This window comes from Aspergillus melleus, assembly GCF_016097325.1.
Source record: "Aspergillus melleus strain CBS 546.65 chromosome Unknown contig8, whole genome shotgun sequence".
NCBI classification, from domain to species: domain Eukaryota; kingdom Fungi; phylum Ascomycota; class Eurotiomycetes; order Eurotiales; family Aspergillaceae; genus Aspergillus; species Aspergillus melleus.
The window spans coordinates 1,611,502-1,625,744 of record NW_025763377.1 but is presented as its reverse complement, the minus strand read 5'-3'; the positions used below and the strand labels follow the sequence as shown (position 1 = coordinate 1,625,744).

General features: G+C 52.8%; 4 protein-coding genes across 4 annotated transcripts; 1 reads left to right on the top strand and 3 right to left on the bottom strand.

Annotated features, from left to right (window-relative positions):
• Window positions 1-2,583: 2,583 nt before the first annotated feature.
• Window positions 2,584-3,626, bottom strand: LDX57_012606 (alpha/beta hydrolase family protein; the record flags this gene model as incomplete). The annotated part of the gene is made up of 2 exons (XM_046094353.1): window positions 2,584-3,414; window positions 3,471-3,626. 2 exons carry the CDS (start codon window positions 3,624-3,626, stop codon window positions 2,584-2,586), a joined length of 987 nt encoding a protein of 328 aa, XP_045950332.1.
• Window positions 3,627-4,017: 391 nt separating this feature from the next.
• On the bottom strand, window positions 4,018-5,466 carry LDX57_012605 (uncharacterized protein; the record flags this gene model as incomplete). Its single annotated transcript, XM_046094352.1, has 3 exons — window positions 4,018-4,740; window positions 4,804-5,122; window positions 5,192-5,466. The coding sequence occupies 3 exons, from the start codon at window positions 5,464-5,466 to the stop codon at window positions 4,018-4,020; spliced, it is 1,317 nt and encodes a 438-aa protein (XP_045950331.1).
• Window positions 5,467-6,371: 905 nt separating this feature from the next.
• Window positions 6,372-8,241, top strand: LDX57_012604 (gamma-glutamyltransferase family protein; the record flags this gene model as incomplete). Its single annotated transcript, XM_046094351.1, has 2 exons — window positions 6,372-6,905; window positions 6,961-8,241. The coding sequence occupies 2 exons, from the start codon at window positions 6,372-6,374 to the stop codon at window positions 8,239-8,241; spliced, it is 1,815 nt and encodes a 604-aa protein (XP_045950330.1).
• Window positions 8,242-8,342: 101 nt separating this feature from the next.
• Window positions 8,343-13,216, bottom strand: LDX57_012603 (PE repeat family protein; the record flags this gene model as incomplete). The annotated part of the gene is made up of 4 exons (XM_046094350.1): window positions 8,343-8,413; window positions 9,019-12,381; window positions 12,433-12,792; window positions 12,937-13,216. The coding sequence occupies 4 exons, from the start codon at window positions 13,214-13,216 to the stop codon at window positions 8,343-8,345; spliced, it is 4,074 nt and encodes a 1,357-aa protein (XP_045950329.1).
• Window positions 13,217-14,243: the final 1,027 nt, after the last annotated feature.

Here is a 14,243-nt window from a genome sequence, read left to right as displayed (position 1 = left end):
CCTCGAAGAATTCGAAGCAGAAGATGAAGCGATCACCAATGCTGCTCTTGTTGTATTTCCAGACTCAACCGATTCACGAACATCCCACCCATACTCTTGAACCGGCCCCTGCTCCCGAATCGAGCTTGGCCCCAGAACCGACCACTGAGACGCTTGTAAACACTTCACCACGACTAGAACATGCGGTCCTCTAGCATGAAATATTTCGGCCAGCATCAATCGCCCGTCAGGACTGTACCCCGTCGGCACGTAAAGGCGTACGAAGATCGACGGAAAAACATACGGACTTTACGGCGTCTTTCATTATGTGTTAAATTCAAGAAAAAAGACCTCGTCGTGAGGCTTCCAATGCCTTTAATATTGGATTTGCTACCCAGTAATCAAGTTGACGGACAGGGAGTCCGATTTCCCTGTTGCTTCTGTGGAAGTTGATCACGTACCAACACTGCTTAACTCGCTCAAGCTTTTATTTGTAGAGGCTTTAGATGCCTCTTCTGATATTGTGCAAGCAAGGCACACTTCAGGCCTACTAGAAAACGGTCATGGGGATACCATAAACCGACTAAATGCGGAATAAAAGAGAAAATGGCTAGATCTTCAGTATTGCCACGAAAACACGAAGAACCCAAAGGGAATACTTTGCACCTCATCCACTGCTGGACGAAAGCCTTCCAGACTTTTGGCCCACAGATCGTCATCGTCGAGGAAGCTAAACAGATATTCAATCGTGGGATATCCGACTCCTAATTCGACTCTATCGCTCCGCGAGAAGTTTTATCTTGGGCAGTCACAATTCCATGGCATATATCCTAGGGCATTATAAAGCAGAAGCGAAGCATAGGACAGAGACTGAATTCCGTTATCCGAAAGGCTGACGACCCGGAGCCTATATCCCTTCCGTATTTTTGAGCTCCGCATATACCACCGAAGACAGGGGTATATCAGGTGCATCTGAGAACTCAGATTCGTTGGATTTATCTTATATGAAGGAACCAGATGATGGAACAAAAGTATGCAATGGCAAGAGCCGTCCATCAGGGCTATGTGTCATTATAACCCTTGGAAGTGCGTGTTCCCTGAATAAAAAACGAGGCCCACAAAGATCGAGAAACAACATTTCTTTCAAAGATGTCTGCCTCCGGATCGGCCTCCGCGTCCCCAGCTGCGAGAGGCCATCTTGGTCACTCGCGCGGGGTGCCAGCCTTCTGCGGGTCAGGAGTGTGGATCATGCCGCGATCCGTATGCCTCGTTGACGTTCGCGGTATGCATCTCAGGGGGACTGGGGCCTCTAGATGCAACAACTGCCTGTATCGCAGACACAAGTCCTGCTCGCCCCAGCGCTAGTCGCGACAGTTGGTCTGTCCCTACTGGACATTACTGGACTCCTTCCAGCGGTGGCCTGCGTCTCGCGACTGAGGTGAGAGCGGAGGAATAATCAGGGCCTGTACCGCGGGTCGAACTATTGTGCCCAATCAAATCACGCACATGGCTTTGGGACCAAAAGTGTTGAAACAGCAATTTGCGATGTTTCGGACGCTGGTTTCCGCTTCCCTGAAGCAAGCAAAAGCGCGGCCACCGGGCTTGCACAACTACCAATGAAGCAAGTTTCGCGAGCAACGCAACGGGCATGTGGAACGCAATACTCAACCATTGCATTTCCCGAGAAACCGTATCCCATAGGCCAGGATACACTTCGGGGAGAGGTTACAAGTTCGCCGATATCATAAGTGTTTGATGATTGGAGCACAGAGACGCACGGGGCAATGTGACTCGTTACCAGACACGCCCTTTTATCACCACACAAACCAAGACAAGGCGCAATCATAACTCAGAAAATGCGTGGAGGAGAGCTGAGCGACAGCTAGAGGGTTATTTGATAACTGCATGCAATGGCATCGAAAGAAGGGTTTATACCTAGGATATAATGGTCATCGGTCAAGCAAAAGTTTACGAGTATCATCGCCGCAACCGAACCATGGAAGAAAATGGGTGATAAATCCGTGCCAGGCATTCTGGTATATGTTGAATCAGGCAACGGCGGCGGTCCATGCGGCAAACAATAACATGCCAATGGCAAGCTGGGTTATTTAGTAGTAAAGAATTGGCGGTAGAGATTATCGAAATACTCCATAAGACGACCCGTTCGATGACGACAAGCCGAGGAAATACAGAGCATAATGATTGCCGTCGATCGCAGAAGCACGGTTTAAGGATCAGGTATCTGAGATTGTTAGGGATTTGAGATCACTGTGGAAGCAAGATGGTTGATGATGAGATTAGCTCACAACGAAGGCATTCTCATCTTTGAACATGTCCACAACACTCAATATCTTATCGCGACAGTACAATAGGTACACTTTCAAATGGTGGTTTGCTTAGCTAGATGTATAGCTATGTTGCCTTGATAATAGCATTTCAAGGTCAGGTTGGAAGAGAACTTGCCGAAAAGCTCATGCTGAAAGATTGCCAGTCATGTCTTCTTCATTCTACAAAACCCTGCCCCAAGGTATTCTTGAGGCAATTCATATCTTTATATAGTATTTGAAATCCATTCCCAACTGCGAGTGTTCGCTCAAGACCATTCTATCCCAGCCAAGCGCGCGTAACCAACTTCAACCCCTCTTTGATCGCATCATGATGCTGACTCCACTGTTCATGCAATCCATGACCACCAGGAGATAAAGACAGATGCACTTTAGCAGAAGGCTGCTTTTCCTGTAGCAATGCTATGAAATCCTGACTTCCCTGAACCGGTACAATGTCATCATCCAGTCCGTGAATGATAAACAACGGCGGGATCTTCGCCCCACGAGACACCCTGTCAAAGGGAAACAGTTTCTCGTCGGTCCCGAAAAACTCCAGAAACATCGAATTGTCCATCATGGAAAACGCGTACAGGAATCGGGAGATGGTGATGTCAGAGGACAGGATAGATTTCTTGTCTTCCTTGTTTGCGAGATAGTCTCGGACTAAAGAAGGGGGTGCGCGTGGGTTTGCATGCTGCGCTGTGAACGCTGCAGATTTCAGATCAATGCAAGGGAATTCGGAGATACAGCCTTTGATGGCGTTGGGGTAGTTGAGAGAAAGTTGCACGCTGAGGTAGCCGCCTATTTTGATGTTCGTATCATTGGAATATGAGACAGGAGCGAAGGGGTGGGGTGGCTCACCTGCACTTTCACCTGCAGTAATTATTCTGGACAAATCTGGCTCAATTCCGGTGGAATGATCACGCAAAGTGTCTGTTAATCTGGACGTGACCCAGGTCCACAGATCATCGATGTCTTCCATGATATCCATGCCGGTGGAGTCAGGCAGGAAACGGTAATTGGGTAACACGATGATAGCTTTATGCTGCAGGGCTAATTCTGCCTGCCATCTCGGAAACCAGTCTGGAAACAGACTTGATCCTGTTACCTGCAAATGGAGTTCAGCTTGATTGTTTTCATGGGATCGTGAACCTGAATACACACAAAACCACCTCCATGAAAGCGAATGATGACGGGATATTTGCCCGGATATGTGATGTTTTTGGGGACTAGGACATTGACGGCGATATCATGCTGGGAGACTGATTTATAGGTTGCCGAGATGATGTTGAAAGGGTCGAATTTCGGACTTGATGCCATTGTTGCGGAAAGTGTTGACGAGAGATGCTGATCGACTGACAAGGGGGTATATACTGGGAATGGAGATCCAAAGTTAATGGACGGGTTTTATACTTCATTTTGAACAAGGGCGTTGGAGACTTCGGCTAAATTCGCGGTAGATATAGTATGTGCAGTCCGGTACCTTGTGATGCTGGAGCAGCCGAGGACCCATTCTTGAGGCTGGAGGCCAGTCAAACAGTTCAAACAGACGACTTGCTCCACATCGGCCGCTCTGGACAAAACAGTGTGGAGCAATGCGAACAGCTGATTGTTAGGGATTGACAAGGATAGATTGCTGCGCCCATGACACCTACAGTAGACCACAAGCAGTACGAGCAGCGCTGAACTAGAGCAGGCTAACGTTGAAAGATCACAACTCGCTCTTGGATGGAATCACCCTCCAGCACCACCCACACCAGCTTCGATCGTGTCCCTCCTCTTCCCGAACCAAATACTGCCCTGTTTCTCGCTCGTCTTCGTGTTCAACCACGCAGGACCCCACGGTAACCCGTTTCTTGGCCTTGTGCTTGACCACGCCGCCTATCCCAATGATTTCCTGCCTGAAATAACCAGGCTCCTCTTCTTCGCGACTCTCCCACCGGTCGTTGGAATGGCTGTGCGACTCCCAGGGCTCATTCTCAAGACTAGGGGAATGACCATGGGGACTACCCGAAGACTCATCCGCTTCACATTCCACTTCCATTTCAATCTCTTGGGCGGCTAAACAATCTTCTCCGCGGCCGCATTTGACTCCCTGACAGCCCTCCCCGATGCCCGTCCCCAGTCCACCTAGATACGTGCTGTAACGGGTTCGCCAGTTCCAGACTCGGCGATATGTGGTGTCACTACTGCGGAGTCGCATACCACAGTGGTGACAAATCCAGAAAGCATCTGCGCACGTGCATGGTGTCCGTAAGAACGCCGGAGCTGTAAAACTTGATTCGTCTAATGGCGGGGATGCCCGAGGATTGTGACGGCGCGAGAAGGATGGGGAGATGAGATGATCGGTCAATGGCGCCGTGCGGCAAGTAGTACAGAGGCGACGGATGCGATTTTTGAGCATGCTGTTTGTTGCAGGCTTGGCCGTGCAGTTCTAAGGAAGCTGTTAATAAGGAAGATTCTTCAAATTTCTCGGGGAATAAATTGAGGCTCATACGCGACACACAACCGTGGAGCATCTCCGGCATTCCGCGACCATATCCCTAGCACATTTAGAGATTTTGCCGGTGGTGAGGCGCCCAGAGCTCATAGCTCCCTGGCTCAGAAGTCGGATTACAGATTTCACACTGTCAGATATGACAGTATCGCTCTTCAACAAGTCCACCAACGTCTCGACGTATTCATTCTCGCAGCGTAGGGTTTGCTTGACTAATTGCTGACGATACGGGAGCAGATTGGCATGGAATTGGCGACATGTCTGCGACAACGAGTCGAGTGTGTTCAGATCCACTAATCGAGCGATTTCTTTGATGACTCTGGGGTCTAGTTAGCATAACAATGCCGAAGCAATGCCAACGCGGCTCTAGTTCACGAATGCTCCATACGGGTAGCAACTCAATGCAGCAGAGAAAGAATTCCGATTCGGAATTTGTTTCTCTGATACTGATTGAAATCCACGAGAATCGACAGCCGAATCGGCGGAAAGATTATCGTCAGTCTCCACATCCGCAGGGCGCGAGACAGGCTCAGAGCTAGCTCCCACCAGCTTTGATACTGGAGGCTTTCCGGCCTCTACATAAGGGTGAAAGAGAGGGTCAGGACCTCTATGAAAGCTACGTTTGTTGAACGCATCGTGATCCAGGTCAACAAACACCACCATCTTGCGTAGAGGGGAGAAAATGCGAAAAAAGAGTTTAGAAAATATGCTTCGAGGTAGCTGGAAAACCGGCAAGGCCAAGGATCAAGTAAGCATCTGAAGATGGAAGTTCGCCGTCTCAAATTACAAGAAGAATTCAATCGGGTTGCTCCATGGCTTTGGCGATGAAATCTATTATTATACCGCGCAGAGTCTTTTCAGCGGTCACAGTGGGATGATGCGGTTGAGAAAGATCCCTCCGTCTTCGGCGCGGGGCCGTCCCAAGCAGTGGTGTGTGTCGGCGATCAAGAAGCCGACGACGTTTCTTCTGGGTCGGAGGCGCGAGGTCCCTCTGAATCCGGTGGTCCCGAGTGGAGGTAGTGGGGAGATGAAACAGGTCGAGAGGACTTGAGGTCGGCAAGCTTCCCCGGTGTGTTTTAATCAGGACCAGTCCGGATCTTATCTTGATTGATCGCCTTCTTATCAACCACCCCCTCGGTCACCTGATCTTCCCCGCCGAATCACGGGATGACACTGCACCAAGAACGGCATAGCGCAGTACCAGTCCCGATCAGGAAGGTGGTGTCGCTGACGTGATCGCAGGCATCAAGGCAGCAATCGGCGGCCGGCGCCTTCTCCGGACATGCGGCGCTTTCCTTTCTCCAACTTTCCGTTCCCCTCGGGGCCCTTCACGATTCCATCTGGAAGTCCAATCATATCCTCTGCCTTGTGGCTTCTCCAACCTGAATTCCCGAGGTCATTGGTGGGGCACGGTGTATGACACCGTTTGTTATCTTGGCTGAAATGACCCTCCTCCGTTTGACTAGTCCTATTATCTCCTGAGTTCTCTATTTAAACCGAAGTACCCCTCTACGGGAGGCTAAAGCAATTGAATCCTATCCTATCCCTGCTGTGCGACGGAACTCACAATGCCTCTCAATTCAAAGGCTATCTACTCCCGCATAAATCCCGACCTTACTCCATTTTCAAGTCGAAGGAGTACTGTACATAGTACGAATGGAATTGTCACTTCGACCCAGCCCTTGGCTGCCGCAGCGGGCCAGAGGATCCTAAAGGAAGGAGGAAATGCTGCCGATGCCGCTGTAGCTGTGGCCGCCGCATTGAACATCACCGAACCTAGCTCCACGGGGATCGGAGGAGACATGTTCTGCCTTTTCTACGACGCCAAGACGAAAAAGGTTCACTCTCTCAACGGGTCGGGAAGATACGCCGCCAATGTCACGCTAGAGAAAGTCAGAAAGGACTTGAACCTGGGACCGGACGACGTGGCCCAAGTTCCCTTCAGAAGTGCGGTTGCGGTAACCACGCCCGGGGCGGCTGCTGGATGGGTTGATACTGTCGAGAAATTTGGTAGCGGCAAATTATCTCTAGAGCAAATCTTGCTTCCGGCAATTGAGCTTGGAGAAGAGGGATTCCCTGTGTCTGAGCTGTCGTCTTATTTCGTACGTCAATGCATTTCTGCGCGACCCCGCGGGCCATGACTAACATACGATTTAGTGGCACGAACAGGAAGGTCTACTCCGTAAAGCGTCTCCGAACTCGCATGAGATGCTCAAACCCGATTCTAAAGCCAAGGACGGGTTCAGAGCCCCCCTGCCCGGTGAAATAAAGAAAAACCCTACCCTGGCCCGAACGTTCCGAGCGCTTGCAGCCGAAGGTAAAAAGGGTTTCTATGAAGGTCGGGTTGCAGAGGAACTTGTCAAGGTCGTTCAAGACCTCGGTGGCTATTTGACTCTGGACGACCTCAAGTATCACGCCGAAACGGGAAGCCAGGAGACAGAGGCTATTTCCCTGAAGTTCACCGGGCAGGGAATTGTCGAGAAGCAATCCGGTGGTACGGATGACGACGACAACCAGGGTGTAGAGATCTGGGAGCACCCACCAAACGGACAAGGCATTGTTGCACTCATGGCACTGGGTATACTTGAAGAGCTCGAGCGAACGGACAAGATCCCCAAATTCACGGAGGCCCAGCACAACTCAGCCGAGTATCTCCACGCGATCATTGAGAGTCTTCGCATTGCATTCGCAGACGCCTCGTGGTGGGTAACCGACCCGGACGTCGAAAAAGTCCCAAGCCAAGAGCTCCTCTCACAAGCCTATCTGGCCGAACGGGCAAAACTGTTCAGCCCCGACAAGGCCTCTGATATCCTTGACCACGGCAGCCCGGCTCATAATCACTGCGACACTGTTTATTTCGCGGTGACCGACAAAGAGGGCAACGGTATCTCGTTCATCAACAGCAACTATGCCGGATTCGGAACCGGCATCATCCCCAAGGGCTGTGGATTCACACTGCAGAACCGAGGCGCCAACTTCTCTCTGAGTCCCAGCCACCCGAATGTTTTGGCTCCTCGAAAACGACCCTACCACACTATCATCCCTGCAATGATCACCAACTTTTCCGATGGCTCTCTCCACTCGGTATATGGCGTTATGGGAGGTTTCATGCAACCGCAAGGCCACGTTCAGGTTCTGCTCAACATGCTTGCTTTCAACTACAACCCTCAAGCCGCGATGGATTCTCCTCGGATTTGCATCGCAGCTGCGCCGCCCGAGCTCCCCCAGGACCGCACAGTCTACGTGGAGGAAGGGATCAGCGACGAGGCCGTCACAGGTCTACAGCGGCTCGGTCATAAAGTCAAGGTCCTGAAGGGATGGGAACGGGGCATTTTCGGTCGTGGACAAATCATCCGCTGTCACTACGATGACGGCAAGCTGGTATACAGCGCAGGAAGCGATCTTCGCGGCGACGGAATGGCCGTTCCTGTGGTATAAACTCCCAAGTCTTGCAGACCCTACGACTTACGTTGTGCAATGATTGCCTAGCTTGTATATACCTTACTTACTATGTTGAAAAATCATTATTGTGCAAACAATTATATTTCGTCAATCATCAGGGGAAGATAACTATACTCGGTAATGGGGTGAAGGGCTTGTTCGGCATTAGCTGTTCAACAGCACAGCTCAGCCGCCAGAAAGAAAAAGACAAAGCCATGATGTTACAACAAAAAGACACAAGGCTAAGGATCAGAGTCGAAGTCGGGGTCAGAAAAGACATGACATGAAAATGAAGACGCAGAGGCTAAAGAAGACTGGGATGAAATGATGCCAAACAACAGATAAGATAGTAAGACAACAAGAGTATGAAAAATAGAATAGAAGGTAATAAGAGATGGCGCCAGGTTTGCTATGCTCCTCCTCCCTCCCTTCCGCTTGCTTCCATGCTCACTAAATGCTAAATAACCCGCTCAGATGCATGGACTGATGACCGTAAGAATTCCAAAAGGAAAACGACAAAAAAGAAAAACACATAGAAAAAGAAGATAAACAAAGAAAATATATAGACGAGAGAAATGAACAAAGGGCAGAGGGGCCATGAAACAATAAAAGGGGGGGGTGACGAAAGGTGAAAGGGGGGAAGACAACAAAGGTGGTCTAGAACGAAATAAGGAAAGCAGCTCGAGTGCTGTTTTGAAAAGTGAAAAAATATGTGGTGAATGAGCCGAACCTGTGCGGACGATCAATGCGCAGCAACAGCGGCCTTGAACATACCCTTCAGCTTAGAAGCACCTCTCAGAGGAGAAGGCTCGCGACGATGTCGATGATGCCGATGCCGTTCTTCGCCATCGCGACGGCGACGACGACTATCGGATTCTTCTTTCGCCTTCGCATCTGCAGCGGCCTTCATTTGTGCCTCTTCTTCATCGGCCTTTCGGCGCTCTTCCTCTTCGGCTTTGCGGCGAGCTCGTCGGGCTTCACGCCGGGCCTGATCTTCCTCCTCGGTGCGGTGGGAGCCGCTCGAGCGCTCGCTGGACCCTCGTCGGCCTTCCTGAGAGTGGCGATGGCCGTGGGTATGGCTGGTTGAGGAACGACGAGGAACGTCCACGATGTTGGCGGCGGCTTTGGCGCCGTTGATGACGAGGAGCGGACCGTTCTCGGATTCGCCGTTCGTCATGTACTTCAGGAAGGCTCGAGGTTTGGGCGTCGAGGACGAAGAGTGCTTGGAGGAAGAGCTTGGTTTGCGGTCACGGTCTCGCTGTTCGCGCTGTTCGCCGTCACGGCTTCCTGAATGATCTGAGCTCCGGTGATGGGATCTGCTGTGTCCGGACTCTTTGGCTCTTGGTGCGCGTTCGACACGCTCAACACGCTCTGCTTGTTCGACCCTTTCGACTCGCTCAGGTCGCTCGGTCCGTTCGGCGCGATCAGACCGCTCTCTTCGCTCAGTGCGCTCGGAACGCTCGACACGCTCGGCGCGTTCCGCTCGTCTAGCCTCTCTTGAGCGGTCCTTCTCCTCGGCGTGGTATGCCTTCTCGTAGGCCTTCTCCTTCCGTCGCTTCTCCTCTTGTTTAGCCTCGTGCTGTCGCTTGGCCTCATCTAGGGACCTGGCCCACCGGTTTGTGAACAGACCGCCCCGATCACTTTTTTGTCGTTGCATCTGTGACGACCGGTGTTCTTCGGTTGAGCTCTTCGAAGGACGCCTTTCGCCCAAGTCAGGCGAGCGCTTCTTCCTTCTCTTGGAACCGTGTGTAGCTCCTAGGCCTGCTGCGGTTCCGAGAGCTGCGCCTGCGACGCCTGCAGCAGCAGCAGCAGCAGCAGCAGCAGCAGGGTCTATGCCCTCGTCCTCTGGCAGACCCCTTTCACCTGCCGGTTCCGGCATCTCTTCAGGGATCTCTTCGGGGGCCGGTTCCTCGGCAGGAGGCACTTCGGCAGGTGCCTCATCCGCCGGCGCTGGCTGTTCGGCGGGAGCACGTTCTTCCATGGCGTCAGGCTCTTTAGGAGCACGCTCTTCGGTGGGTGGATCAGCTGGAGCAGGCTCAGCAGCACCCTCTTCAGCTGGAGCAGGGTCTTCAGCGGGCGCACGCTCTTCAATTTGAACTGTCTCTTCTGCGGCAGCGGGCTCCACGGCCGTAGGCTTCTCTGCGGTAGCAGCTGCAGGTTCTTCAGTTGGGGTAGGTTCCTCGGCAACAGGCTCGGCAAGGGCAACAACAGGCTCGTCAGCTGGAGTGGGTTCTTCGGCAGGAGCACGTTCCACGATGTCGACTGGCTCTTCGGCGGCATTATATACATGCTCATCGGTGGAAGGTTCCTCGACAGAAGGCTCTTCTACAGGAACCTCCCTAGTAACATTATCAACCCCCGGAGTAGGCTCTTCAGCAGTGGCAGGCTCCTCTACAGAAGGCTCTTCTGCAGGAATCTCCCTAGCAACAGAATCTTCTACCGGTGTAGGTTCCTCAGCAGCGGCAGGCTCTTCCACAGGAGCAGACTCGCTAACAGGAGTCGGTTCCTCGACAACTGGTTCTTCAGCGACGGGCTCTTCAGGAGCTGGGGCTGGCTCCTCGGGAGTAGCTTCAACAGGGGCTTCCTTGGAAATTTCTTGCTCTTCTGCGGGAGGTTCGGGATTTTCCGCAGCGGGCTCTTCAGCTGGCACAGAGTCATCAGGAGCAGGAGCCTCAGTCACCTCTTCAGCCGGAGGTTGCGGTTCCTCTGGCTTTTCTTCAACAGGAACAGGCTCTGCGGGCTCTTCAGAAGCGGGTGCTTCTTCAGGTTCAGGTTCCTTGTCCTGAGCTAGTTCCTCTGAGGTAGCCTCCTGGGCAGCTGGTTCAGCAGCCGCTTCTTCCTCGGCTGAAGCCTCTTTGGCGGGCTCCTCTTCCGCGGAAGCCTCTGCGGCTGGTGCTGCCTCTGCGACGGGTTCCTCGGCGGCAGGCTCTTCGGTGGCGGGCTCTGCGGCGGGCTTTTCTTCTGGTGCAGGCTCGTCTACAGGAGGGGTATCAGTAGATGCATCTGCTTGCGCATCTTCGGCAGCGGCTGGCTCTTCGGCAGGCGTATCCTCAGCCTGCTTTTCTTCCGTGGGAGCCTCTGTTGGCGTCGCGTCCGCGGCCTCTGCCGGGGTTTCCTGCTCGGCAGGTTGTTCTTCAGGCGTGCTTGAGGCGGCGGGCTCTTCGGTGGAGTCTTTGTCAGTGTCGGCCTCTGCGGCAGCAGGTTCTTCGGCAGGTTTTTCTGGGGATTCTTCGGCGGCAGCAACGTCTTCACTAGTAGGCTCCTCGGGGGCAGCCTCAGCAGCAGCCGGTGCATTTGCTTCCTTGCTTGATTCTTCCTCCGCTTTCGGCTCATCGGAGGGTGCCTCCTCGGAGGTAGCTGCCTCGGCGGCAGCTTCAGGTTCGGGCGCTTCAGCGGCTTCGGGTTGAGCGGGCTCTTCCACTGGGGCATCTGCCGTCTCCTCAGGCTCCTTCGGAGCCTCTTCTTCGGTCTTGACTGGCTCCTCTGGTTTAGCCTCCTCTTCTGTTGCTGCGGCTGGCTCTGCAGCTGGTTCTGCTGATGGCTCTTCCTTGTTCTCCCCATCTGCTGCAGGTTCGTCGGAAGGCTTTTCTGTGGCTTCCTCCGGCTTATCCTCAGCATCTGGTTGGGGGGCTTCTTCAGTCGTCGTAGGCGCCTCCTCAGCCGCTTCAGGTTCAGGCTCTGCTGCTTCCTTGTCTAGGTTTTCTGCGGCCGGTGCTTCCTGAGCCTCCGCTTGCGCTGGCTCTTCAGTCGCCCCTTCCTTCTCACTTGCGTCGGCATTGGCTTCCGTCTCGGGGGCGGCTGCCTCCTCGGCCTTAGTCTCTTCAGTCGATGCCTCAGCGGTGCCCTCTTCTTCTTTTGGTGCCTCCTCAGGAGGACTGGGGGTGTCGTCATCCGCAGCAGGTGCAGCATCGGCGGCTGGTTCTTCGTTCTCCTGTTTCTCCTCCGCAAGAGCCTCCGGTGTCGTCGGCGTCTCTTCTTCCTGAGCCCCGTCGTCGAGATCAATCAGTTCGTTCCCAGCTGCCGCCTTCTCCTCCGCCTCGGCGTTGGCGTCTTCTTCGGCTTGCTTGGCGGCAGCTTCTTTCTCGGCTTCGACTTCGTCAAGGCCTGCAGTAGGATCACATTCTGGGAAGTCATCCTCTATGTGTAAGGTTAGCTGACTTTGGGAACTTTTATTCTCCTCAAGCATACCATCTTTGCTCTTGTCGGCTTCTGCTTCTCCTTCCTTGGGGGGAGTAGTGTCCTCGTTTGCCTCCGCTGTAGCAGGCGTGCTCTCCGCTTCCTCGGTGGCTGCTTCTGCTGGTGCGCTTTCTTCAGCAGCGGCTGGTTCGGCAGCAGGTTCGGTAGACTCTGTGGACTCTGTTGACTCTGCTGGCGTCTCGTCTTTCTTCTCTTCTTCGGGGGCGGCGGCGCCCTCGGCCTCTGTCGTTGTCGTCGGCTCGGGTTCTGTGTTCTCTGCTGCGGCAGGTGGCTCGGCTTCCTCTTTTGATTCTGCAGCCGTCTCACTGGAAGAATCTATTGACTCAGGAGGCGTTGTTGCGTCCGTTGAATCTACATGAGATGTTTAGTTACGATTACATGGTACCATGGCATATACCAAATGAGGAGAGAGGGAGAAGGGATGATCGCTCATAAAGGGCAAGTAGGGCAGTAACCCTAGACGGGAATGGCGAAAGAAGGGTTGGATTAACGTACCTCCAGCCTCAGGCGATGATAACGAGGTATCGGTAGGAGAGTCTGATCCATCTTCTGTAGCTGGGGCAGGGTCAGGGACAGGGTCATCCTTGGGGGGTTCGGCGGCGAGGGGGGCGTCAGTGGTGCCCTGATCCTTATTGGGGGTCAGACCATCGGTAGATGTAGAATTGACAGGATAATATGAAAATTTAAGAGTATGAGGGTCGAAGGTCTGATAGTGACGCTCGATGGTCTGGTACTCAAATTTGGGGAGCTGTGCATACTGGATCGGCTGTGCCATTTTCAATAGATTCAACCGCCGTGTCCGGGGCCGGCTCGGTAGGGATACTCTCTGTATTGGAATTGGGGTTGTCGTTTAGCGGTAATCGTTTATTGTTGTTGTTATTGTTGTTCTTTTTGCTTTTTTTATTCCCCTTTTTGGCCATGGCACCGATTCAGTTGAGCATGAGACTAATACAGATAATCTTTCTCGAGGGGAGGAGGAAGTAGAAGAGGAATATAAATCAATTAAGGGAACTATGGCATCGGCCTGTCGGGGTCTAGACAGGGTCAGGGGGATCGAACAATGAGAGAAGGCAGAAAATAGGAGGCGACGGAACAGAATGGAATGTGAAACGAGATGAGATGTGAAGGGTCAGGTTCGAGTGATCGCTGATGTATTAGAGGGCTGGGGGACACAACGATATGTCCGCCTCAGTGCGCCAGTGCGCCAACCGAATAGTGGTTCCTTTTTTTTTCTTCATTTCTTTTTTCCTTTTTTTTTTAGGTACATAAAGAAAAAGAAAATAATAATTTTCTTTTTCGTTCGAGGACCAACGCGAGGCGACGTATCGTAGACTGGCCACTACCCAGTGGGATGGGACAATATCGAGCTGCAGTTCGGGCTTAGACTGGCGAACGTCATTGACGAACGCCCAACGGCAAGGTATCTCATTGGACCACGTCTCACGGGTCCCAATAGCCCTGGTGGACGGGGGAATGAAAAAAAGGGGGGTCTCCGGGAAGCATCACCGGGGCAGTACTCCGGGAGGATGGCGGAAGACAGCCATCTGCAGCAGGAGCTTGCAGTAGCAAGCAAGTGGCGGGCCCCGAGTGAGGAGACAATGATCCAGATGAGGATAAGGAAGCACCACAGAATCCAGATGGACTCCGTAAAAATTGGGTACAATTCGTCGTGTTAAGTGGGGGTGGTGCCACTGATCCGTCAGCGGTATTAGCCGGGCTAATCTTGTGATTTGAATTTTTGTTTGGTTGACGTCTTCCTATATCGTCGTCTATGGAAGTAGATCCTTCGCCCCTAGAGACAG